Source organism: Heteronotia binoei, chromosome 9, assembly GCF_032191835.1.
Source record: "Heteronotia binoei isolate CCM8104 ecotype False Entrance Well chromosome 9, APGP_CSIRO_Hbin_v1, whole genome shotgun sequence".
NCBI lineage: Eukaryota > Metazoa > Chordata > Lepidosauria > Squamata > Gekkonidae > Heteronotia > Heteronotia binoei.
In genome coordinates, this window is record NC_083231.1 from 100,507,178 (window position 1) to 100,532,750 (window position 25,573).

The 25,573-nt window shown below is 44.7% G+C and overlaps 1 protein-coding gene across 1 annotated transcript in view; it reads right to left on the bottom strand.

Moving 5' to 3' along the window:
* The window catches only part of LOC132577338 (probable E3 ubiquitin-protein ligase HERC6), a 36,436-nt gene extending 12,203 nt beyond the window's left edge, over positions 1-24,233 (bottom strand). The window contains exons 1-16 of the mRNA XM_060247070.1: positions 23,987-24,233; positions 20,046-20,202; positions 17,135-17,211; positions 16,716-16,943; positions 15,176-15,270; positions 13,909-14,036; positions 13,208-13,344; positions 12,454-12,527; positions 9,031-9,158; positions 8,003-8,062; positions 7,796-7,892; positions 7,007-7,196; positions 4,314-4,465; positions 3,771-3,869; positions 2,135-2,146; positions 2,004-2,102 (exon numbers count right to left, since the gene is read on the bottom strand). Of these exons, the coding sequence (XP_060103053.1) occupies positions 2,004-2,102; positions 2,135-2,146; positions 3,771-3,869; positions 4,314-4,465; positions 7,007-7,196; positions 7,796-7,892; positions 8,003-8,062; positions 9,031-9,158; positions 12,454-12,527; positions 13,208-13,344; positions 13,909-14,036; positions 15,176-15,270; positions 16,716-16,943; positions 17,135-17,211; positions 20,046-20,202; positions 23,987-24,233 (1,980 nt within the window). The remainder of the gene's footprint in view (positions 1-2,003; positions 2,103-2,134; positions 2,147-3,770; positions 3,870-4,313; positions 4,466-7,006; positions 7,197-7,795; positions 7,893-8,002; positions 8,063-9,030; positions 9,159-12,453; positions 12,528-13,207; positions 13,345-13,908; positions 14,037-15,175; positions 15,271-16,715; positions 16,944-17,134; positions 17,212-20,045; positions 20,203-23,986) is intronic.
* Between the last annotated feature and the right edge of the window lie 1,340 nt (positions 24,234-25,573).

Genomic DNA, 25,573 nt, shown 5'->3' on the forward strand with positions numbered 1-25,573 from the left:
CTCAGTTACCAGCAGATCAATTTTCCATTATACCCAATGGGAATTGGAATCCATAGGGAATAATAGAGTGTCCAGCAGACATTTCCCTCCCTCCCCCCGCTTTCTGATGACTCTGAAGTGGGGGGAAGGTCTCCAAACTGGGGGATCCCCTGCCCCCACCTGGGGATTAGTACAACATACAAAGAGTATCACGGCAGAAAGGAACAAGGAAACAAAACGCAAAAAGCCCCACGTGAAACCAGCTTCTATATCAAATTACATAAACAAGAAAAACCATCCATATATAAATAATTGTATTTAACCCACATATATTACTTTCATCAAAACAACCATAATACTCAGTCCTTAGAACAAAAGGAAGCATTTACACCAAGAGTTCTTTTCCTTTATATGGTAAAATTGTCCAGCTTTTCCATGTAATCCTGGTGTGATCTTCCAAATGATGAATGTCTCTCAATGGATGCAGCCAAATAATTCTTGGTGTAAATGCTTCCTTTTGTTCTGAGGACTGAGTATTGTGGTTGTTTTCATGAAAGTAATATATGTGGGTTAAATACAGTTATTTATATATGAATGGTTTTTCTTGTTTATGTAATTTGATATAGAAGCTGGCTTCACGTGGGGCTTTTTGCTTTTTGTTTCCTTGTTCGTTTCTGCCGCGATACTCTTGGTATGTTGTACTAGCCTAATTGAGTATGTCTTCTTGTAAGAATTATTTAGCATTTTCTGAGTCTGATAAGAGTGAGATACTTGCTACGGTAATGTCCTCTTTGGAAGTCACACAAAGTAATGAGTCTACTAATTGGTCTACTTTGGACTATTTGATGAAAAAAGAAATAAGAATGAATTTACATGCTGTCTTCTTAAGAGACTACTGCACATCAGACATGATACCACGAGGCTTGAGGGTTCAGAAACCTCCTGCTATGTTTGTAGATGATGAGGAGTTCAGAGCACAGTGGGCTGCTATTTTGAACAAGTGCTCACTGGATTTAATGTTATTAATTATTAATAATTAATGGAGGGCTGCCAATCCCCAGGTGGGAACAAGGAAACAAAATCCTTTAATTTCAATTGTCTAAACAATTTATACAAGTCTACCCTAGTTTGAAAAGGGTCATTAGTGGAGGTGACTAATACTAAGACTGAGATAGAAAAGACCATTGCTGCACTTAAAGAAGTCTCTACCCAAAATACATATGATCTTAATTTCCAGGAGCTAGTAGGAAAAATGAAGCAATTTGAAACCAAATTGAAAGAACTTAAGGTTAAAAAATTTAAAAGGGACACCAATGACTATGAAAGATCACAGGTGTACATGTGGTGGTCAGCAAAAAACATTAGTAAATGGGTTAGCTGGGCAGATGGTTGGTCAGACCCTGGCATCTTGGAGGGAGAAGAATCATCAGTCTCATCTGGTGATGAGAGTGCTTCCAGGAGAAAATATTATTTGAGAGACAATAGATCTAGGGAATCTTTTTTATCCAGATGCCCCACCAGGGGGAGAAGACGGATGTAGTGGTTAACCTCTCTTCATATGAGTTGTCTTCTAAGGAAAGACAGGTTCTAAATTTGGGATTGAGTTTTGTCCCTACCCCATATTATGACCCTTTTCAAACTAGGGTAGACTTGTATAAATTGTTTAGACAACTGAAATTAAAGGATTTTGTTTCCTTGTTCCCACCTGGGGACTGGCAGCCCTATTTCTCAAGGAGGTGTTCCTGGCCCACTTATGGCCAGTCTTCAGAAGGCAATTGAACAGTTTTATTCAGGACTGCTTTTGATTGATTTAATTTTTTATTAGCAGTCATAATTGGAGTTTTGAAATTGTTGATTTTCTGTGAGTTTTTGTAATAGATTTTTAAAAAAATATATTTTATTTATATTGTAAAGTGCCTTGTGTCCACAAGGGAGAAAGAAGGCTAATAAGTATCTAAAATAAATACACATATACATAAATAAAATAGGGAACTGGCAAACACATTCTAGGTACTACATCTTACCTCTTGCACAGCAACAGACTTAAGGTCAAACAACGCCATCTTGGTTATGGGATTGAAAACAAAAGGAAAGCAGCAGAAAGAGATGGAAGGCAAAGGATGCTGGGAAGGAAAGAAGATACCATAGATAAGACAGACTTTCTTCCCTCTTCGGGTCTCTGCCCCATTAACCCCTGCCCAGCATCAACATGTTTTCTGCCTTCTTTTTAGACCAGGGGAAAATGATGATAGTTTTTCCAGTTGTGCTGCTATATTTTTTTTGCTTTTACTTATTTATTTTATTGGACTTATAGCCTGCCCTCCCCTGCACAGCAAGGCCCGGGGAAGGTAATAATAACATTAAAACAACACCATGGTTATAAAAACAGCTATCACAACAATAAATTAAATAAAATCAGAGGCTGGTCGTTGACCATATTAAAATTGAATGAACGGACGAACAAAATAAGATGGCGATATAAGGCACAAATAAGCTTCTAAAAGTAAGGTTCTACAACCTATGTGTCAGCGGAAAGCTAATGCAATAACAGGATGGATGGTGAGGAAGGAGCTAGAGAAGGCCAGTTCAGATGGAACTTCACTGCCTCAACCGTAAGCCCAGTGAAACATTTGTTTTGCAGCCTCTGTGGAATGGCATCAGATTCTGCAGGGCCTGGATATAATCAGGAAGAGCATTCCACCAAGCTGAAGCCAAAGCCAAGAAGGCTCTGGCTCAGGTTGAGGCTAAAAAATACTTTTGGGATGGGGACTGGCAGGAGATTATCATCCAGAGTGCAATGCTCTTTGGGGGACACAGAAGGAGAGATGATCCCGAAGATATGTTGGCCCCAGAGTGTGTAGAGCCTTGCAGGTTAAAACCAAAACCTTGAACCTGATCTGGTATTCAAACTGGAGTCAGTGCAGTTAGCAGAGCACCAGTTGAATGCGGATTCTAGATGGTGCACCTGTAAGCACTTGCACAGCTGCATTCTGGACCTATTAATATGTTGTTATTAAGATTTGTTGAATCACCCAGTCCCAGCCAAGGCCAGGCTCTGGGTGATGTACATCAAGCAAGGTATGTAATACATAATTTAAAACAACACATCGATACAGATTAAAACAGTCAAACAATAAAAAATTCAGAAATCCCAATGGCACCCAAAGTGTTATTCTTCCAGACACTCAGAGCAGTGCATATGGGGAGACTCAGGGAGGACCTTCTGGGGGGAGATGGGAAAAAAGGAAGGAAGGTGCTAGCTGTCACTGTCCTCAATTGAAAGCCTGGTGAAACATTTCTGCCTTACAGGCCCTGCATAAGTACACACACAAACATTAAAACAAAAAAAAATCTTACTAAGTGAAGGTTTGCAGGTCAGTCTGAAGGGTAGCCCTGCAAAGAACAAGTTACAGTAGTCTAGTCTGGAGGTGACCATTGTATGGATCACTGTGGCTAGGTTGGGGTGAGACAGGAAGGGGGCCAGTTGCCTGACCTAGCTTAGATGGAAAAATGCCAGTCTGGCAACATTTGTGATCTGAGCTGCCTCTGAAAAGGAGGCACTTGGAAACACATCCAAGCTCTTCGCAAGTAGTCTTGGAATTAACTGGAAGTTGGCATTCGAACCTGGGATCTCCTTCACAACCATAGGACCTCCTTTGGAGCTGTGAACCCCCTCCCTAAGATGTGCAGATGCACAGGATGCTGCACCCTTAGAAGTTCTGTAGGATATGTTTATGCAGCTCGCACAAACTGGACAGACCACAAATACTCACAGAGTTATCAATCCAGGCATGCCACCTGATTAAATCGATACAAAGGTCAATTTTCTGGGAGATCTCATCAATACAGAAGCTGCTCAGCTGAAGTTTACAGCCAGTCTTCTTGTTTACCTTGAATGACAAATGCCATCTGAGTTCAGACCAATGACATTTATATGAATTCACAGTGCCCTATCCTGTCTCTCTTTCCAGCCGTCCTGCCTTTTGCCATATTTTTATACAATTGCGCTTACAGAAACATTTAGACAAACGGTGTCATCGTGTCTCCCAGCCATTCAAAAGGATTACCAAGACTGCCACCCTGACCTGGATAGCCTGATCTTTTCAGATCTTGGCAGCTAAGCAGGGTCGACTCTGGAAAGTACTTGGAATACCAGCAGTTTGGAAGACAGGGGCAGGCTTTATTCAGCCACCTTCCTGAATATCCTCCAGGGCCCCAGCAGGGGTCAGTCAACAGAAGTCGCCATGACTTCCAGATGCTCATGTACACATGCACTACACACACACACACAAAAAACAACCCACAAACCACAAGCCCTTACTAAGACTGCCTACCTTATATAGTTTTTGAAGCACTTCCAAGACTGGAATTACTTCTTGGCAATGGCCAGGAACATAGTAATAAGGGAGCTGTGACACCACAGCCTTCTTAAACATCTGAACAATTCTGTCAAAAAAAGGCACGGGCAAAGATAGCCAATATTTTTCTGGAAGAAAAAAAGAGGGACAGGAAACGAATATGCAACTCTTTTCTTCAACGAAGATTAAAGAATTACACATTCTTCACCACACAACTCACTGCACAGCTAGGAATGATATGAAACAGACATAGTAGTAATAGTAACAGCAGCAGCGGTAGTAGTAAAATTTATTGCATAGCCATTGGCTATTTCAAGTTAAAACAGAATTCATGAAACAGACACAGGATCTACAAGTTTCATCCATCCCTTCCTCCAAGAAACTTAGGGCAGAGCAGGACTGCTTTTTGTTTTTTTTAAAGCAGGAACTCCATTGTCTATTAGGCCACACACCCCTGATGTAGCCAATCCTCCAAGAGCTTACATGGCTCTTTGTACAGGGCCTGCTATAAGCTCTTGGAGGATTGGCTACATCAGGGGTGTGCGGCCTAATAGGCAAAGGAGTTCCTCCTACAAAAAAAGCCCTGAAAGTATACAGTCCTCCCATCCTTGTGAGACAGATCAGGGTGCAAGACAGAGATTTGACCAAAACCATCCAATGGGGTTACATGGCAAGAGTGAGGGTTGGAACCTGGGCCTCCTCAGTCCTAGCCTAAAACCCTGACTTGGAGATTCCTTACCTTTTGGACCCTGTGAGCACCTGTGATACTTCAACAGAGGCTTGGGAAATCTCTGGAGATTTGAGAGCCCTGCTTGTGGAGGGAGCTCAGCAGGGTTGTGATGCTCTGCTGTTGGCTCTCTCAAGTTGCAGTTTCCCCCACAGGAACTGATCTGCTTAGTCTGCATTTCAACTGTAATTTCAGAAGAATTCCAAGCCTCAACTTAAGGCTGGTAACCCTACAGAAGACAGTGAGTTCCACTACAAAATGGATCCCCACTGGAGAGAGCCAAGCGCAAAACGTCAGAGGTGGGACTGACCAACCTTTTATTTCTGCCTTAAGAATAACAGAGAAAGGGCAAAGAATAAGGTGAATAACCACACACAAACCCAGAGGATAAGGAACAACATGGAGAGATGAAGTGAAGAGAGGGCTTTCAAATGCAGAGGTTCCCAAGAGTCTGTGAGCTAAACTGCAGCTGTTTTTTTCTCCAAAGACCCTCACTTCCTCATTTTCCATTTACCATCTTCCCCTGGTTTCCTTGTCTCTTATCCATACTTTCTCAAGCCACCAGAGAGATGACAAAGCTACGGAAAAACAACAAATGGAAACTAAGGAAGGCAGGAGCCTTGGAGAAAAGCTGCTGCAGCTGCAGTCCAATAACTCTGCCATCCCCTGCACAGGTCCTCAGCCCTCCCCAGCGGAGTTCCACTGATGGCACTGCCCATCCATCTGGACTTGCCACAGCCCAAGAGGTGGGCAGTATGATCTGCTCTAGATGCCACCCCTATCCAGACTCACTGCAGCTCAGTTGAAGAATGGTGTGCCCTTCCCCCAGGTGATCTGCAGCGCAGCTCACTTACTTGGGGATCCTCCACTAACAACTGATAGCAACTGCAGACTGGAAAGCCCTGTTATTGGCATGAAGGCCTGGCAGCCAATAGCAGGTCTTGCCTTCACAGTGCCCATTTCACTGGATTACCACGAGAAGTGCAGAGGACATCGCAGCGTCCTTGGACACTATACTAAGGACTACTGGGCAATACTCCCTCTGATCTGTAGAGTCTTGTGAGCAAAAATTCTACTTTGCTACTGACATTAAAGTTGTGAGCTGCTACATAAATCAGTTTGCTCTGGGGCCATCCTTCCTGAGCTAAGACAAACACGTGTGAGTTGGAGGTTAAAAAACTGTGAGCTAGCTCACACTAATTCAGCCGAGAGGGAACACTGCTACTGGGATATTTGGTTAATACAGGAAAGTTTGCTTAGTCATAGAAGCATGATACTGAGTGCCCGGGCTTTCGTTGCTGAAAAAGTCCAGCAGGAATGCATTTGTATATTAGGCCACACCCCATGACATCACCATTGTTTCATGCAGGGCTTTTTTGTAGATAAAGCCCAGCAGGAGCCTGTTTACATATTAAGCCACACCCCCTGGCACCAAGCCAGCCGGAACTGTGCTCCTACTCAAAAAAAGCCCTGCTGAGTGCAATAATTAATCTCCCAAGAAGTATATTGCAAAAAGTAAAACTTAACATTGCTACGGGAGTGGTGGTGGTGGTTAGAAGTCCAATAAAATAAATAAACAAATCAAAGTAGATTCAGTTCACATATAGGTTGCCGTTGAAAGGAGACAAAAAAGTGTAACCCCGAGAGTACCATCCCTATCACAAGTGGTTAACTAAATCCAGCATCATGTGTATGGAAACATGATGGCACGGTTTCTGCAGGACAGACCTGTACAAACATGTGACTCCATGCAGAGAATGAGGGACGAGAAAAGACACAGAGAAAGGAGGGGTTAGAGGGCAGCTCCCACATTAAGACAGAGACATCCCATTCAAAGAGGTAACACCTATATACCCTTAGAGGGATGTCGTGTCCTCCAACGTCCAGACATCCTGAGTCATTCACTCCCACAGGGACTGGGTAGGATCCCTTCCAAACTCACCCAGAAGGTCTGAAGAGCGCTTGCTCATGCCACTGATGGCTTTTGCAAAGGGCAGAGCCAAGGATTGCAGGTTCTGTGCTTCCAGAGCGCTAGAGCACTCAGGCAGCAGAAGGAAGCAGGGAAGGGCCTCCTGGTGAGGAGAAGTCAACGGGAGGGAGGGGATCAGATGGTTCAGCAGAGAGAACGAGACCTGCAGCCATTTTGAAAACAGCACTGTTCAGTGAAGTACAGATTGAAAGGCAGGTACAGTCTATGTTCTAGCAAAGAACTGGTATATTTCTGGGAATATGCCCCTTTGAATCCACAGCTAAAAGAGTCATGGTAGTTGCACTATCTCATTGGTACTTCACAGGTGATGTGAAGAAGAGCTCCCATGGGGCTGAGATTTGGTGGTTTCCCCACTGCTGATGCAAATAAAGCACAGCAGCATCAGAGCTTCCACTGGAAAAATGCCACACTTTATTTTGTTACACTTGTGCTACTCTTCCAAAATTTATGACCAGTCAGAGTTCCTCTATGTACTGCCTGTGATTTTCTCAAGAACTGCTCACACATATTCATGCTCATCTCAACGTTAATAAGGGCTTGAAACTTGATTGTTCTTTTTAGAAAATTAATTATTGGGAGGCAAAATTGTGCTACCAATACCAAATTCTGCAATTCTGCAAGGACTGCTGTAGACTATCTACAATCTCTCTCCTCTGATTTCAAAATATATTCTATTTCTGAACACAATTCAGTATCAATGGCAGCCACCACCATGTTGTCATAAGCTAAGAAATTCTTTACCCTGCCAGCAATCCAGTCTCTTTTGCTAAGCTCACAGAATACATCTCTTGCTTTTTGTAGATCAACTGTTATACAGCAGCCATTTTCCAGGGCAGACCTAAAGGAGATACAGCATAAGAGAAGGAGAAAAAAGAAGGCTCGCAACATATCATCCACCCATGAACACCTTATTTGCCACCAACTTTCTGCAAAAACTCAACTACTCACCTAGGTTTTAAGAAACTTGCAGTTAAACAAGCAGGTGAAGAAAATATCTCTTCTATTTCTCTACAAGAAAAACAAACATCTAATATAAACATCCAGGAGTTGTTTTGTAGAAAAATAAGTGGTGGAGCTCATCCACGGATTGTTATTCAGCTGCACCTAAGGGGGGGAGGAGGGGGAACCTTCAGAAAGGTTCAGGAGCTGTGCTTCTGTGAGTTCCTGCTGAATTCAAGGCCTGCAAACATCTATAAAACAAAGTTTTAAGGCCTACTGCTTCACACCAACTTGGCTGGATCTATCTTCATGGAAAACATCTATAAAGAACAGCACGTCAGCCAGTTTGGTGTAGTATTGGTTAAGTGCATGGACTCTTACCTGGGAGAACCGGGTTTGATTCCCCACTCCTCTACTTGCAACTGCTGGAATGGCCTTGGGTCAGCCAAGCTCTGGTAGGAGTTGTCCTTGAAAGGGCAGCTGCTGCAAGAGCTCTCTCAGCCCCACCTACCTCACAGGGTGTCTGTTGTGTGTGGGGGGGAGGGGGAGGTAAAGGAGATTGTGAGCCATTCTGAGACTCTGAGATTCAGGGTGAGGGGCAAGGTACAAATGCAATATCTTCTTCTGACATGTCCATCACATTTGAGGAAAGATCCATCACATGAATATACAAAAGCGTTTACTATCAAGTCCTTCTAGGTCCCGCTACAGTCTACTCAGATGGACAGCAACTCTTTAAGGTCTCAGAGGGAGGCAAAGGTCTACCTATCTAACCCATACCTACCACCCAAGACCCATCAACTGGATATGCTGCAGAGCCTGGACATTTTTGCACACAAAGTGACTGGGGGGTCTACCACCATGCCACAGTATCTCCACATGAACAGCTGAGAAACACCATTATTGCAGCGGTGTTCTACACAGTAGCTCTCTATTAGAAGTCCACAGACAGTGGCAGCCATTTTTTGGTTTGAGGCACATACCATGGGGCTATCTGCTCTCCCATTTCCTCATAAAACAAGTGAAACAATCAATACCTTTTCGCCTTCTGGCGTGTTTCACTTTTTGCAGTCGCTGACAGCCACTTGTCAATCAATGCTCTGTCCATCTGGCTGATCTTTGACAAGGTTTCTACACAGAAGGCTCCGTTTGTATATATAGGTGCCTTTAAAACAAAACAGAAAAGGCCAGTAGTAAAATGCTACTGACTCTTCAACCAGTCGATCATTTATATCAGGTGTCCGCAACTTTTTACAGTTCATAAGTTACATAAAGTTTTAGAACAAGAAGAAACCAAATTCAGAGCAGGGAACCACTGTAAGAAAGCTAATTTGCGTTAGCAAACTATACACTTGAAACAGAAGAAAATCTGATTTATTTTATTGCAAAACAATTTCAGAAACAAACCAGAATGGGAGATTGCTGAGTTACAAGTTATCATAACGCTCGGGACAATGGAACCCCCAGGGCTTAACAAAGATACCAGTTTCTTATCTATTCAGTTCTCGCATCTGTTTGTAAACTCCTTTATTATGCTGTATGCTACCTGACTGCTATACGCAGGTTTTTCAAACTGCCTTAATCCAGTATGAACCATATCCAGATGCAGTTGGTCCCCTTTCTCGAACGCAACGACTTGGCAACAGTGATCCATGCAACGGTCACTTCGAGACTGGATTACTGTTATGCCCTCTACATGGGAATGACCTTGTCCCAAATCCGGCGACTTCAGCTAGGGCAGAATGCTGCAGCCAGACTACTAATGGGAATTCCTTTATGGGAACACATTCAGCCTATGCTGAAAGCACTGCACAGGCTACCGATAGTGTACCGGATTCACTTCAAGGTGCTGGTCATTACCTTTAAAGCCCTATATGGCCAAGATCCTGCATACCTTAGGGACCACCTTTCCCTGCACATGCCCCAGTGAGCACTTCGGTTCGAGTTTCAAAGCCTGCTGGCAATTCCCAGCATCAGAGAAGTGAGGCTCAAATCAACGAGAGCCAGGGCCTTTTCCATTGCTGCCCCTAGCTGGTGGAATGAGTTGCCCGGAGGTCAGGGCAAATGTGCATGCATGCTAAAGCTTATACCCAGAGTAAAACTTTACTGATCTTAAAAGTGCGACTGAATTCAAGCTTTGCTCTGCTGCTTCAAAGCAATGTGGCTATCCCCCCGAATTGATATGCTTTAACATTATTGATACCTGGTAGTAACAGGCCTCATTTTGAGCAGGAGCTCACAGGAGCAGAGCTCCGGAACCTCCAAATTTTATTGGGGTTTTTTTCTTAAACCCCCTCCCCCCCAAAAAATATTTGTTTCTGAGCTCCGTTGTTCAAACCCTATGAGAATTTTGCTGAACTCTGTGATTTGACAAACTTTCTAATATTTCCCTCCACAAAAAATTATAATAACCCAAACCTATAAAACAGACAGATGGAACTCTTCATCATGCCACTGTGGCCACATAGGAGAAAGTAATTTAAAAAGTATGATGGGAGTAAGGTTTTATTATGGTCATTGTAATTCAAGAAGCATTTTAAGGTACATGCTGAGGTGATGTAATTTAGTACACCTTCCAGCGATGCCAGGGGTGCGTGGCATATGCAAATGAGATGTGCTAATGAGCTCCAGCACCTCTTTTTCTACTATATGACCCCTGCATATTTTTTGTTGTTCAGTCGCACAGTCAAGTCCTTGTGACCCCATGGACAAAGTCACGCCAGGCCCTCCTATCTTCCACCATCCTGCTCAAATACGTGTTAGTTACATTAGTAATGCTGTCCAGTTATCTCATCTTTTGCCGTCCCCTTCTTCTTTTGCCTTCTGTCTTTCCGAGCATCAGGATCTTCTCCAGGGAGTGCTCCCTTCTCGTTTGGTGGCCAAAGTATTTGAGCTCCAACTTCAGCATCTGACCTTCCAGTGAACAGTCTGGGTTGATTTCCCGTAGGACTGATTGATTTGATCTCCTTGCAGTCCAAGGGACTCTCAAGAGTCTTCTCCAGCACCACAGCTCAAAAGCATCTATTCTTCTGCGCTTGGCCTTCCTTGTGGTCCAGCTCTCACAACCATACATTACTACTGGGAATACCATAGGTTTGACTGTACGGACTTTTGTTGGCAGGGTGATGTTTCTACTTTTTATTATACTGCCTAGGTTTGCCATAGTTGCCCTCCCAAGGAGCAAATGTCTTTTCATGGCTACAGTCACTATCTGCAGTGATCTTCGATCCCAGGAATGCGAAGTCTGTCATGACTTCCATGTCTTCCCCTTCTATTTGCCAAGGTGTGATGGGGCCGGATGCCATGATCTTAGTTTTCTTTACAAATTGTTTATAAGTCAGTGTCACTCAGCCAGTCTCACAATAACTAACAAATATTCTGGACTCAAATATACACAGAAGCATCCTACACGATCCTTTTCACAAACTGCATGGTTCCCACTTGGATTACTAGCAGCTGTTCACCTCTATCATTTCCCTTTCTACAAAACATCTCTAAGAAACTCCCATCAAACTCTTTGCTGCCCATTCCCATAAAGATTTCAGCTTCTTTTTTTCCCAAGAGAGGTATTTGGGCCATAGCTTGCAGACCACTGACCTGTAAGGATCTTAGGAAAAAGGGGCTGCAGCTCAATGGGACAGCATCTGCTTAGCACGCAGAAGGTCCCAAGTTCAATCCCCGGTACCTCCAGCTAAAAGGCTCAGGTCATAGCTGATGCAAAAGACCTCTGCCTGCAATTCTGGAGAGCTGCTGCCAGTCAAAGCTGACCTTGATAGGCCAACGGTCTGATTCAGAATTAGGTAGTTTCATAGCAGAACACACTTTAAAACGGCTTTTTGGAATTTTAAATGCAACAAGAAAACAGCAACACTGAGATAACTTTTTATATTGCCACTAACATTATTCCAACATTACAGTATCAAAAATTTGACAGCGGCCAGTATTCTTGCGTGATCTGCAAATGTCAGCATTTGCCAATCTATGCCCCCTGAATAACACCAATGAATGCCAATGGCAATGATATCATTCAAGGAAAATACCTGCTGCAGTGTACCTTCTCAGTCACACAGTGAAGATCCTTGGGCTGTGGTGACAGCTGCTGCCAAAGCAATGTTTTTAAAAATCTGCACAGTCAATGAAATGTCCAGTGACCAACCAGCAGCCTTGCTGGACAAAAGCCCATCTGCCCCACTCACTTTCTAAAAACTTTTGGTGAGCACTGGGAAAGGTATTAGCTGATGCCACAAGACCAAAGGCACCTTGAGGGAGACCTAAGGGTATCCAGTGAGCTCCATGCCTAAGAGCAGATCTGAACACAAATTCTGGTTCCAAGCTCACACCACTTGCTGCTACAATTACATTACTTCTTTAAAGCCTCAGTTAGCTAGAAGATAAAAGCTGCAGGTGGCACCTACCAGGTCAGATTTTCTTAAGTCAACAGAACATACAAAGCACTATACCTGAGGTTGAACCGTGCTGGCAAAGTTTACATATGTTCCTGCAAAAATCTGTTTCACTGGGATGTCCAACAATTCTGAAAGGACATGAAACGGTGTCAGTGTTCAATATTCAAATATTGTTTACAATGTGCTGTTTTTACTTCTTCTCCAGTGCCCTGGATCCCTGATGAAACCCTACAGAGATGTTTTTGAACTTATTAGATACCCCACACTCCTCATTGACATAATGAGTCCCTTTTTAATTCCTCCTTCACCAAAAGCAGGGAAGGATACCTTTCATTCCTCTGAGAGGAGAAACCCTCATGGCACAGTGTTACGGATTTCAGTGGGAGAGGTGAGCACATACTTAAAGCTCTCCTGGTGAAATAAATGTGAAGGAAGGGTCCAATTCTGGCTGGATCATAGCAACCGTGTAAAGTTAGTTCCGACCAACTTGCAAAACCGTCCTCTGTCAGCTGGCCTTTTAAGGTGAAACCATTGCATCATCACCATAAAAACTATGTTTATACGCACATCAAGACTGTAGCACCATATTATGTTGTTGTGGTTTTGTATTATTAACTTAAATGTTGTTTTATATGTAATTGTATTTTAATTGCTAATCGCTTTGAATTTTATTGTTGTATCATTGTACAATGTACTTGTAAGCCGCCCTGAGCCTGCTTCAGCGGAGAGGGCGGGATATAAATTTAAATTTATTATTATACAAGATTAAAAGAAAAGTGGGGGGTTTTTAAAGGGAAGAAAAGGATACCATTAGCAGAAATAAGTGCACTAATGTTAAAGTTCTGCATCTCTTCCTGTTTGCAAGAAGCACTTCCACGTTCACTGCATCCACGTCCAAAAGATATCAGCTCACCAGAAGTAGCAACATAAGCAAGAGTATGATAGCTGTTAGAGAGAAAAGAGAAGAAATGTGTGTTCACCATCATAAGAGAGGTTTTCCCCATCCGCAACACACATCTGAAGGAATTTATGAGCCAGGAGATCCACAGTGCCCCATTATGGTGCAATTCCCCTCTCCTGTACTGCAGAAGAGAAATGATATGAACAACTTTTCTGTGAGTGGGTGGGTTGCCACTGTAGGGGAGGCGCCCAACTGATGCAGTCTTAGATGGGAAAACGGAGGACAGAAGCCAACTAACGGCAGTGCTGCTATATGGACCAGGACTTGTCATTTGCCTGCTAATGTCATTCGCCATCTGAAATCACTCCACTTCCCAATATATAGAGCAGATGGACTCACACTCTAGCTGTATCTGAAGAAAGGAGCTGTGACTCATCCCCTGCCACAAATTTTGTCAGTCTTTAAGGTGCTCCTGGACTCTTGCTCTTTTCCACTTCTACAGACGGACTAACCCAGCTACCCATCTTAAAGTTATCTACAATGACCCTTGCATGACTTGCTCCCGTTCTCTTGCAAAAACAACACAAGGTGCAAGCCACATAACATACCTTCCACATGCCAGAAGAGAAACCAGACCGCCAATCCCGTCCACTCTTTGTGGGCCAGTTTTCTGGGGAGAGGAGCTTTGCCCCAACTGCCCAGCAGAGTCATCTCCAAATGTGAAAACGCTGCCATCCTGTTTAGAGTTTGAGTAAACCACAGATGCGTACGTGTGCAATGGCTACTTTTGTTAGTAATAATATAAGCACTTTCCCCAGTTTTTTCTTTTAAAATGCTTTTCAGTTCATTGATCCCTACAAAATATCTTAAGAAGTCAGGCTGAGAGAGCTGCACCAAGCTCACAAGCAGAAATGCAGGTACGTTGCTAGACTGATTTGCAACAGCCCAGCTTAACAAGTGCACCTTGAACTCTCGATGCTTTATCCAGCATGCGAGAATGCTAAGCAAGAACAGGTCCCTTATATGTGCAAGTGTAGCACATCTGCATCATTATGGGCATCAAAGCCTCCCTGATCCATCTTTACATCTTTTGATGCACGTTTTGTTGCAGAATTACAAAATCTGGGACAAGAGGGGATACTGAAGTGATCATACATAACTGCCATATTTTACTCCTAAGACAACTCTGTGCAGCAGATGAAGATCTAGAGAGGGAGGATTTGAGTCTAGGTCTTCCAGGTCTAGTCTGACACTTAAGTCACTACAACAGTGGCTTCCTGTTAGCTCAAACCACGTTGGAAAGCAATTTAGCAATGTTACTCTTGCTGTATAGGGCGACCTCCATACTGTAGCACTCTTCAGTGGCCTCCACATGAAGATCATAATGGGTTGCATCCAACTAGCTTTTCTGCTTGTGAAAAAGGAAGGAGGGATCTTCTATGGTTACTAAAAGAGCTTATGCTGAGGATTGTGGAACCTGAATGCACAAGAACCAGTGTGGTGTAGGGGTTAGAGTGACAGACTAGAATCTGGAAGGCCCAGGTTCAAATCCATAGTCTGTCATGGTAGCCTGCTGGGTGACCCATCACTGCTTGCAACCTAACCTACCTCACAGAGTTGTGAGGATAAAATGGAGGAGAGGAGAACGATGTTCTGGTAGTTCAGGAGAAAAGTGGAGTCATAAACGATATAAATAAGATAAAAAATAAGCAAAAGCCATGTTGGAAGGGGACTGTAGTCCAGAGGAGAAACTGAGTGAAAAAGCTGGCCCGATACAACCCACTGTTTCCATGACCCCTCAGCTTCCAGGAAAATCATTTCAGAACTTCAGAGCACTTTTTTCCTAGCAACAAAGAAAACTAATTTCCAGCATACCTGGGTGAGGACAGCTGTGTGCTCAGCCCCACAGCTAATGTAGATCACATGGAGGCTCCTCAGAGCAGCCACGGAGTGTGGTTTGAAGACCTGTTCTGTTGGGAAACCATTTTTTCTTTTTCTTATTTGTCGATTCAAGTCTCAGACATACAATGAAGTATTGTGACACAAGCATATAACAATGTAAACTATACATTAATATAAACAAACATAATTGCACCATAAAAATTACAAACATCTGTCACTGTAGTTTTATTAAATCCAGGCATGGAAAACTAGCAGGAGCTCCTTTGCATATTTGGCCACACATCCCTGATGTAGCTAGTCCTCCAAGAGCTTTTTTGTAAGCTCTTGGAGGATTGGCTACATCAGGGATGTGTGGCCTAATATGCAAAGGAGCTCCTACTAGAATTCTGCCCCTGATTAAACCATTAGATTTATAGGATCCATTACACTACAAGCTAAATCTAAGTCAGAGCTATGACTTAAGAACATAAGAGAAGCCATGTTGGATCAGGCCAACGGCCCATCCAGTCCAGCACTCTGTGTCACACAGTGGCAAAATTTTTTTATATATACACACACACTGTGGCTAATAGCCACTGATGGACCTGTGCTCCATATTTTTATCTAAACCCCTCTTGAAGGTGGCTATGCTTGTGGCTGCCACCACCTCCTGTGGCAGTGAATTCCACATGTTAATCACCCTTTGGGTGAAGAAGTACTTCCTTTTATCCGTTTTAACCTGTCTGCTCAGCAATTTCATCGAATGCCCACGAGTTCTTGTATTGTGAGAAAGGGAGAAAAGTACTTCTTTCTCTACTTTCTAAACCTTCTTTCTAAACCTGTTCCTTAGGATACACCTTGTAAAAGATCCCCCCTTCTTCCTGTTGTCTTTGCCCACAAGGCCAAGGGGAACCTCTGTGCATAAGAGACCTTTGGCTTTTCCTGAGCTCTCCTCTCTTCTGTCCTTTGTTCACTACCCACTGCAACTGAGCTGTGGAGTCTTGTGAGCAAAAAATCCACTTTGTGAGCTGCTGGCATTAAAGTTGTGAGCTGCTGCATAAATCAGTTTCCTCTGCAGCCATCCTCCCTGAGCTAAGACAAAAATGTGTGAGCCGGAAGCTAAAAAACTATGAGTTAGCTCACACTAACTAAGCTTAAAGGGAACACTGATTGTAACCCTTAAGAGAAGAAGAAGAAGAAGATGATATTGGATTTATATCCCGCCCTCCACTCCGAAGAGTCTCAGAGCGGCTCACAATCTCCTTTACCTTCCTCCCCCACAACAGACACCCTGTGAGGTGGGTGGGGCTAGAGAGGGCTCCCACAGCAGCTGCCCTTTCAAGGACAACCTCTGCCAGATCATGGCTGACCCAAGGCCATGCTAGCAGGTGCAAGTGGAGGAGTGGGGAATCAAACCCGGTTCTCCCAGATAAGAGTCCGCACACTTAACCACTACACCAAACTGGCTCTCCCAGAGGAAGAGGAAGCTATCAAGGCGGGAAAGTACCCAAGAGGAATTCAAAGGCAGCCATACCTTTGGGATCACTCTGACTTAGTCCCAGCTGATGCATGTTGTTTCTTCCCCATCCATATGCAATTCCTGAAAGGGAGAGGGCAAAACTATGTGCCCCGCCTGCAGCCACCTGGGCCAATGGGATGCCGTTGAGAGCAGAAACATGCTGTGGTTGACCATGGGAAGAGTCTTCTTTACCGATCCCCAACTGGCCATAGACATTCTGCCCCCAAGAGAAGACTCTGCCATCTTTGTTTCAGGAAAAAAGAAGCGGGAGACAGAGAGAGAAAGATTAGAGGGCACCACCACAACAGCTGGGATTCCCCAGTGCACACCTTGACATCTGCATCATTAAAGCTACAGTGACAAAAACCCATCCATTTTATCTGAACTCTGTAACGTAGTAAGGGTTATTAATAACAATCAAATGAAACAGTTACCTTTGGTCAGAGCTATTGAGTGATAGTGTCCACAGGTCACTTGTATGACTTTGCATGTAGATAAGCCATCTATTTTCCTGGACAGTAATCAGAAGGCAAGAAAACAAGTCGGTATTAAGGATTTTGTCTTTTTTTTTCTTGGCTTGGGAGCTGACTGCAGTTTAAATACAGAATGCATTTCAATAAGTAGACATGCTTCGGGCGGAAGTTGTATCCTGTCTAAACACTTTAAAATCATCTTCTTGTTCCTCTTCACCACATCCTGTGAAGTAAATTCGAAGTAAGCTGGTTTTGCACAAAGGCCACCAAGAACCAAACCTACAACATAACAAGCAGGTTTCAGCTCAGCTAAGGCATCGCACAAATGACTCCTTTCATCACACATGACTCATTTCAACCAAGCTTAAGCTGAAAACCCACAGTTCACTTACCGATGATAGCTCAAATCAGAGTTTTCTTCATCAAATGTTGTATGTGTTCTACCTCATCAAGTCATTTCCGATTTATGGTGACCCTACGAATTCATGACCTCCAAGACAGCCTTGCTGAGGTCTTGCAAACTGAGGGCCGTGGCCTACTTTATTGAGTCAATCCATCTCCTGTTTGGTCTTCCTCTTTTCCCTCTTCCTTCAACTTTTCCAAGCATTATTGCCTTTTCCAGTGAATCATATTCTCATATGACCAAAGCATGAAAGCCTCAGTTTGGTCATTTTTGCTTCTAGGGAGAATTCAGGCTTGATTTGTCAAATATTTGTTTCATTTCCTTCCCTCACCTGGCAGGACATCTCCAGAGAACAAACCAGGACTAAGCCACTATGTCTGCATTCATATCCAATGCAAAGCAGTAGTTCTCTTTGGTTAATTAACCAGCTGCAACCCATGGTTTCAGATTCTGGCTTGACAGATTCTAACGAAAGCTAATAGAGTGGTCTGCTTTCATACTGAGATTCATTAAACCATGGCTTTACATAATGTCTGAATTGAATCATTCATGTTAATTTAGAAATCAATTTGGTTTTCTCCATACAGCTAAGGAATGCTAGAAAAGCTTGAAGTCCTACACGCAGGGAAAGAGCAGCACTACATCACACTCTTCCATCAGTGGGCCACCTTCAGACATCTCACTGCAGCTAATCTCTATCCATCCCCAGCTTCTGTAGAAAGACTAGTGGTGGAAAGTGCAACAAGTCACAGTAACTTATGGAAATTTTGTGGGGTTTTCAAAGACATTCAGAGGTGGTTTGCCAACCCTGGTATGATTATAATAAACTTAGAACTATGCTGGGTAAAATCCCATGGTCAGAAATTTTTGGGAGGAAGGGGGTTCAGGAGGGGTGGGAGTTTCTTAAAAGCGAAATACTGAAAGCGCAATCACAGACGATTCCTATGAGAAGACGATTCCTATGAGAAGAAAAATTGGAAAAATGGAAAAAGCCTAAAGAAGCCGAAGTGGCTCCATAAACAGCTCTCTAAAGACTTGAAAAATAAAAAATAAAAAAGACTCCTTTAGGAATTGGAAGGAGGGCCTTATAACCAAGGATGAATATAAACAAATCACCAGTGCTTGTAGAGAAAAAGTTAGGAAAGCTAAAGCTCCGTATGGGCTTAGGCTGGCCAAAGACGCTAAAAACAACAAAAAAGGGCTTTCTTATGTTCAGAGTAAGAAAAAGAGCAAGGATATAGTAGGCCCCACTGCAAGGGCAAGAAAGTGAAATTGTAACAGGTAATGAAGAGAGGGCGGAACTGCTCAATTCCTACTTTTCCTCACTCTTCTCTTCTGAGGGAAACGGTACTCAACATGGTGAAAACAGTCCTATGAGGAAAGGTTGAAGGAGCTGGGGATGTTTAGCCTGGAGAGGAGGCAGCTGAGAGGTGATATGATCACCATATTCAAGTACTTGAAGGGCTGTCATATAGAGGATGGTGTGGAATTGTTTTCTGTGGCCCCGGAAGCTAGGACCAGAACCAATGGGTTGAAATTAAATCAAAAGAGTTTCCTGCTCAACATTAGGAAGAACTTCCTGACTGTTAGAGCGATTCCTCAGTGGAACAGGCTTCCTCAGGAGGTGGTGGGCTCTCTTTCCTTGGAGGTTTTTAAACAGAGGCTAGATGGCCATCTGACAGCAATGAAGATCCTGCGAATTTTGGGGGAGGTGTTTGTGAATTTCCTGCATTGTGCAGGGGGTTTGACTAGATGACCCTGGAGATCCCTTCCAACTCTATGATTCTATGATGATATTGGATTTATATCCCACCCCCTACTCTGAATCTCAGAGCGGCTCACAATCTCCTTTTCTCTTCCTCCCCCACAACAGACACCCTGTGAGGTAGGTGGAACTGAGAGAGCTCTCCCAGAAGCTGCCCTTTCAAGGACAACTCCTACGAGAGCTATGGCTGACCCAAGGCTATTCCAGCAGCTGCAAGTGGAGGAGTGAAGAATCAAACCTGGTTCTCCCAGATAAGAGTCCTCACACTTAACCACTACACCAAACTGCCTCCTCTTCCTTGGTGGTCTCCGATTCAAATACTAGCCAAGGTGGATTCTGCTCAGCTTCCAAGATCTGATGAGCTCAGGCTGGCCTATATTAGCTGCCAACATTAGCTGCAGTGGAATACTGGAGAGAAAGCAGAGGGGCAAATCTCAACTAGTTTTAATGTTTCCCTGCAAGCAGGACTTCAAGTCCCTCTTCAACGCTTCTTGCCTGCAAGGAGCCTTCAGTATTCAACAGGTAGACCTGGGCTGCTTTTCACGTGGCAAGTGTAACCAAGCTCCCATGAATAATAAGGACAAGTTTTCAAGACTTCCCTTGTAGGTCTAGTTGAATATTGATTTTGATGTATTTTTCCCTGGATGATGCCTACCATTCATCCTGACTCAGCCACATCACAACTGTTACAATTACACACTTACTTGGGGATTAAGCGGTCTTTAAGTTCTCCAGTGCCCAACTGTCCAGAGGTGCCGGCTCCCCAAGAGAAAACCCTCCCATTGCTGCAAATGGCCAGGGAGTGTTCTTTCCCACAGCTGACGTGGACAATCGTCTGTGCTTCTAGTGCTTGGATTTGTTCTATCAGGGGGACAAAAGAGAAGTGTTTTATGTTTATTGATATATTTGTATGGTAACCAGAAAGACATGTTTATATATCAGAGGTGGCCAAACTGTGACTTGGGAGCTCATGTGGCTCTTACATGCATATTATGTGGCTCTCAGAGATTAAGGTGGAACATAATGCAGGATTACTCTCAAGTGTGCTTAGCATCAGGAGCTCAGTCAGACTCTAAGCACTGAACCATAGGTAGGTGGCTGTTTCCACCATGGCTTTTTTTGTAGCAGGAATTCCTTTGCGTATTAGGTTACACCCCCCCTAATGTATCCAATCCTCCAAGAGCTTACAGTAGGCCCTGTAAGAAGAGTCCTGTAAACTCTTGGAGGATTGGCTACATCAGGGGGGTGTAGCCTAATATGCAAAGGAGTTGCTGCTACAAAAAAAGCCCTGGTTTCTGCCATGTGTGAAGTGGGGAAGGAGGGGGAAATAGGCAGGCTTGCAAGCTCTTCTCCACCACCGAGGTCACCTGGATTCCTAGAGTAGGGAGAGAGAGCGGAAGAGCTAAAGGAACCACTGGGGGAGGGATGGAATTAAAGAGGATGGTGCAGGGTTCCCTTAATTTCATAGCTCTTGTAGGAACTGCAAGAGCCTTGCCTTGGTGTCAAGGCAAAGAGACATGCATAATGATGCAAATGAGTCCTTTATGCAGGGGAAGAGGAGCACTAGATCAGACTTTTTATTTATATAGTATATGATTTATATAGTACATGCGTGTTTCCTTCTTCCACTGATGCCAAAAAGCAATTCCCTAACCTTTCCCTATACTGGTCTTATAGGGACTGTTATTCCCAGCTTTTGTTTTTAAAAAGGTCTCCTTCTAGCATGGCCGTGGTCTAAAGTGCACGCATATGTATTTAATCTTTCTGTGCAAAGTAAGTGTTAAAAGAGTTTTAATAAAAATGTCTGTTTAATATTTATTAATGTCTTGTGGCTCTCAAACATCTGACATTTATTCGATGTGGCTCTTACATTAAACAAGTTCGGTCACCCTTGTTATATATCCAGTTTCTGGCTACCCACGATGTTAGCTAATACAGGATTTAATAGACATTGAGAATGACAGCTTTCTTTGTTCATGCTTGTAATCCAACAAACTTTTATTTGAACACATATTGTAAACAGGATCACAACAGGTGAGGCGCAACAGGTTTTGCTACATGGGGACAAGCTTGTGTGGTTTTCCCATCACTGCTGATAGTGGACAGCAGCAACAGGAGTTTCCATGTGGCAGGTTTCCTTGCATTTTCCCTTGCAGTATCTTCCAGCAGTGGCCATTGGCTTGTCAGAGTTTTTAAAAGCAAGTCTCTAACCCTTTCAGGCAGCTCAGTACAGCCACATCTCATCAAAGCTTGGAACTAAGCAGGACTGGTACTTGGGGGAGGGGACCACCAAGGAAGGCTCTGCAGAGGAAGGCAACTGCAGACTACCTCTGTTTCTCATTGCCTTGAAAGCTCCTTGCTGGAATTGCCACCAGTTGGCTGCAACTTGATGTCACTTCACACACACACGGAATTCACTTCACCAGTTGCATTTTATGCTGGAATAGGTTTTGGTGGGTAGCTATGTTGATTTGAAGCAGCAGAACCAACCTGAGACCAGTGGCACCAACAAATTTTAATTCTGGATATAAGCCTTTGTGTGCATCCACACTTCTTCAGATGCAGACAAACTAAACTTCTTCAACCATTACATATAGGACTCAAACTTGGTTGTTACATCTGTTTATCAACTTCTAGTATTTGAATGCTAATTTACTGCTATTCACAGAACTGCCTTAATCCAGTCTCAGCTATACTCACCCAGTTAGTTATGCATTTTGATTCTAACTAGCCATTCCTGGCAACAAACTCCCCCCCCCCCCCATGTACTGGCTAAATTAGTTTCGTTTCACTTTATCTGAAGCTACAGAAAGCTTATACCTTGAATAAAACTAGGTTGGTCTTAAAGGTGCCGGTGGACTCAAACGTTGTTCTGGAATAGATTTTGTTAGTCTTTAAAGTGACAGTGCACTCCTGTTTAAGTCATCAGTAACATTAGCATGGTAATACAGCAGGAAAATAACAGAGCCGCACACTTACTGGTATAAAACGAGGTATTTTACTTCTGGTACCATTAGCAAGGTCCAGTTGAGCATCATGGCTCCAAAAATACTGAACCTCCCCCCCCATCCTCAGACCGTCTTTTTAAGCACAAAGCAAGCTTAGCAGGCAGGCCCTACAAGTTATCTGATTCAACATTCCCCACCCCCCTTGCTTTCCTTCTAGTATTTTCCCACTCCTCTTGTCCCCATGCATTATCAGCTCTAGCAAGAAGCTTCTTAGTGAGGCCTCTTTGTGTTATCCAATACACATCTGTGAATCCACACCCACTGAAGGCTGTCTGCTTCTAACAACATTGCATCAGATACCCTCTTTTTTGAAGGCAAAAGCATATTTTCATTTATTATTATAGGGGTATTCATTAATTATTCAGGGGTCCCCCTTCAGTAACAAGTTACTTATATGGAACTTTGGTTAGTTTTTAGTTTTACTGTGATGCCCACAAGAAAAAAACTTAGTGTCCAGTGGTACCTTTAAGACCAAGGAAACTTTATCCGAAGTATCAGCTTCTCTGTGCAAGCAGACTTCTTTAGATATGCCCTTTTCACAAAGGGACAGCGCTAGGCTGAATACCCCCACAAATGGCTTAACCGCCCCCCTCATCTTAAGCAAGGGGAGGGACGGTGGCTCAGTGGTAGAGCATCTGCTTGGTAAGCAGAAGGTCCCAGGTTCAATCCCCGGTATCTCCAACTAAAAAGGCTCCAGGCAAGTAGGCGTGAAAAACCTCAGCTTGAGACCCCGGAGAGCCGCTGCCAAGTCTGAGCAGGCAATATTGCCTTTGATGGACCGAGGGGGGTCTGATTCAGGAGAAGGCAGCTTCATATGTTCAATTCCACAGGCGCCGGTTTTATGCGCAAAAAGCCAAGAAACTACCTCCCCAGATTTCCCCACCACGCCTGATCGTTAAAGCGCTGGGAGGCTGCCTATTTACAGACGTACACCGTGGTCAGGGAAACCGAAAGTAAGCGCGCCCGCAGTGACTCATCCTCCCAACCGCAGAAGCCAGAAATGGAAACTGAAAGTTGAGAGCGCGGAATGGTCCAGCGCAGCTTGAGAGGAACCTCTACGGCAGGAGTTGCAAGAGAACAACGTCTGCACGGTGGATCCTGCCGGCTCAGCGGTGCTCGCCGAGAAGAACCAGGCAGATGTTGTGAAACAGCTGCAGCAGGCAGGATTCGGAGCGTCCACGCGAAAGACGAGCGACTCGCCCTCCTGCTCTGCGCCGCGTCTCCCTGGCTGCCTTCAATGCAAGTCTATCTCCCCCCCCACCCGTGCCCCCTTTAGGGGCAGGGCGAGGAGAGCTCAAGGCTGCCGCCTGCGAACCTCGATGGTCCGGCTTCAGAATCCAAGAGCGCCGGGGGTTTTGATTCCTCCATCGATGGCCACTGCGAGTTGGAAAGGGGCCCCAATCGGCCCTTAGAGCGTTCCCCTAAATTAAGCTCTTCCTCTCTCGCCACCCCGTTCTTTGGATAGGATTTTGCGGGAAATCTGGGCGAGGGGGCGGGTCTGTGTGTGGCTCGCCTTTCCCCACCTTCCGTCCCTGTATGCACGTCCTCTCCAAGGGGTCCTCTCTGCTGCCACCCCCTTCTTGGAGACGGATTTTGCGGGAGATCTGGGCTGGGAAAGGGGGGGGGGGGGGTCGTACCTGGCACGGAGCTGCGGAGCCGCCCTGCGGGGAGCCTCCTGCCCAACTGGTCCCGGGCGTTGCCCCCGCAAGAAGAGACGCCGCCGTCGGGGTGAAGCAGCAGAGTGTGGAACTCCCCGCAGGCCACCAGCGCCACCCCGCGCCTATGCAGCGCTTCGGGCCCCGCACGGAAACGCACCGGCTGCTCCTCGCCCTCTTCGCCCAAGCCCAGCTGCCCGCAGGCGCCTTCCCCCCAGCAGTAGAGCATGTCGCGTTGCGCCCCAAACCTCTCCTGCACCTTCCCTGCCTCTTCTTCTCAGCCATCTAACGCCCGGCTAGACACCCGCCCCTCCCTCTGGGCAAGCCCTGAGCAGCCGAAGACCCGCCCTCCCAATCCTCGAGCGAGCCCAACCTTTCCTAGGCCCCGCCCACCAGAGCTACCCATCTGCCGACGCTACCATGAGGCGCAGAGCTCGGCAAGGGGCGCCGCGTTTGGGCCCTCCTGCCCGCCCTTGCTTCTGAGCGGAGATGGGCCGCAAGCATCTCCCAAATCTGCATATGTAAATTAGGGCGCGATCTCAACAGCGGGCTAGGTTGTAGGGAATTTGCACAGCAGCTGGAAGAAGCCTAGAGAGGCTGTCCCCCCAGCCCCTCCCCCCCAGAACTGCTAGTTGATAGTGTGGTTAGTGGTAGAATCAGAGTTGGAAGGGATCTCCAAGGTCATCTAGTCCAACCCATTGCACAATACAGAAAATTCACAACTATCTCCCACATCCAGTGACTCAAGTTGCCAACCTTCAGGCAAAATTTGGAGATCCCCCAAAATTACAACAGGTCTCCAGGATTTATTTATAGGTTACCAGATATCGTCTTTTCAGAGGACATGTACACTTTTCAAAAATGCCCTCTTCTGGGGTTGGAAGGTTAGGAATATTCCTAGTTAGTAGCAAGCAGGCATCAGATTCAGTGGGAGCTCACAGGAGCGTAGCTCCTGAACCTTTCTGAGAGTTTCACATCTTTGTCCATTGAATAATAAGTGCAGCTGCATAACAGTCCCTGGATGAGCTCCACCACCTATTTTTCTACAAAACGACCCCTGGTAGCTAGTATCACAGCTTGAATAGTAGGGGGTCTTTAAAATGAGATTTGTCATAGCCATTACTGTTTGAAGTAGTCAGTTGGGAAATATGTCCTTTTTGGCTTTTCAAATTATGGTAGCCCTAACCTGCCTAGGAACTGCAGTCTGAGATGTCTGCTCACAACCTGAATTCCATCCCAGCAGAAGCTGAGTTCAGGTAACTGACTCAAGGTTGACTCAGCCTTCCATCCTTCCAAAGTCGGTAAAATGAGTACCCAGCTTGCTGTGGGGAAAGTGTAGATGACTGGGGAAGGCCATGGCAAACCACCCTGTAAAAAGTCTGCTGTGAAAACATCGTGATGCGACACCACCCCAGTCGGAAACGACTGGTGCTTGCACAGGGGACTACCTTTACCTTTTTTAACTTGTTAAAAACATTATCCCAGAGAAAATGGCTGGTTTGGAAAGTGGAATAATCCTACCCCTTCAAGCTCCACCCTCAAATCATCAGGTATTTCCAAACCTGGAGT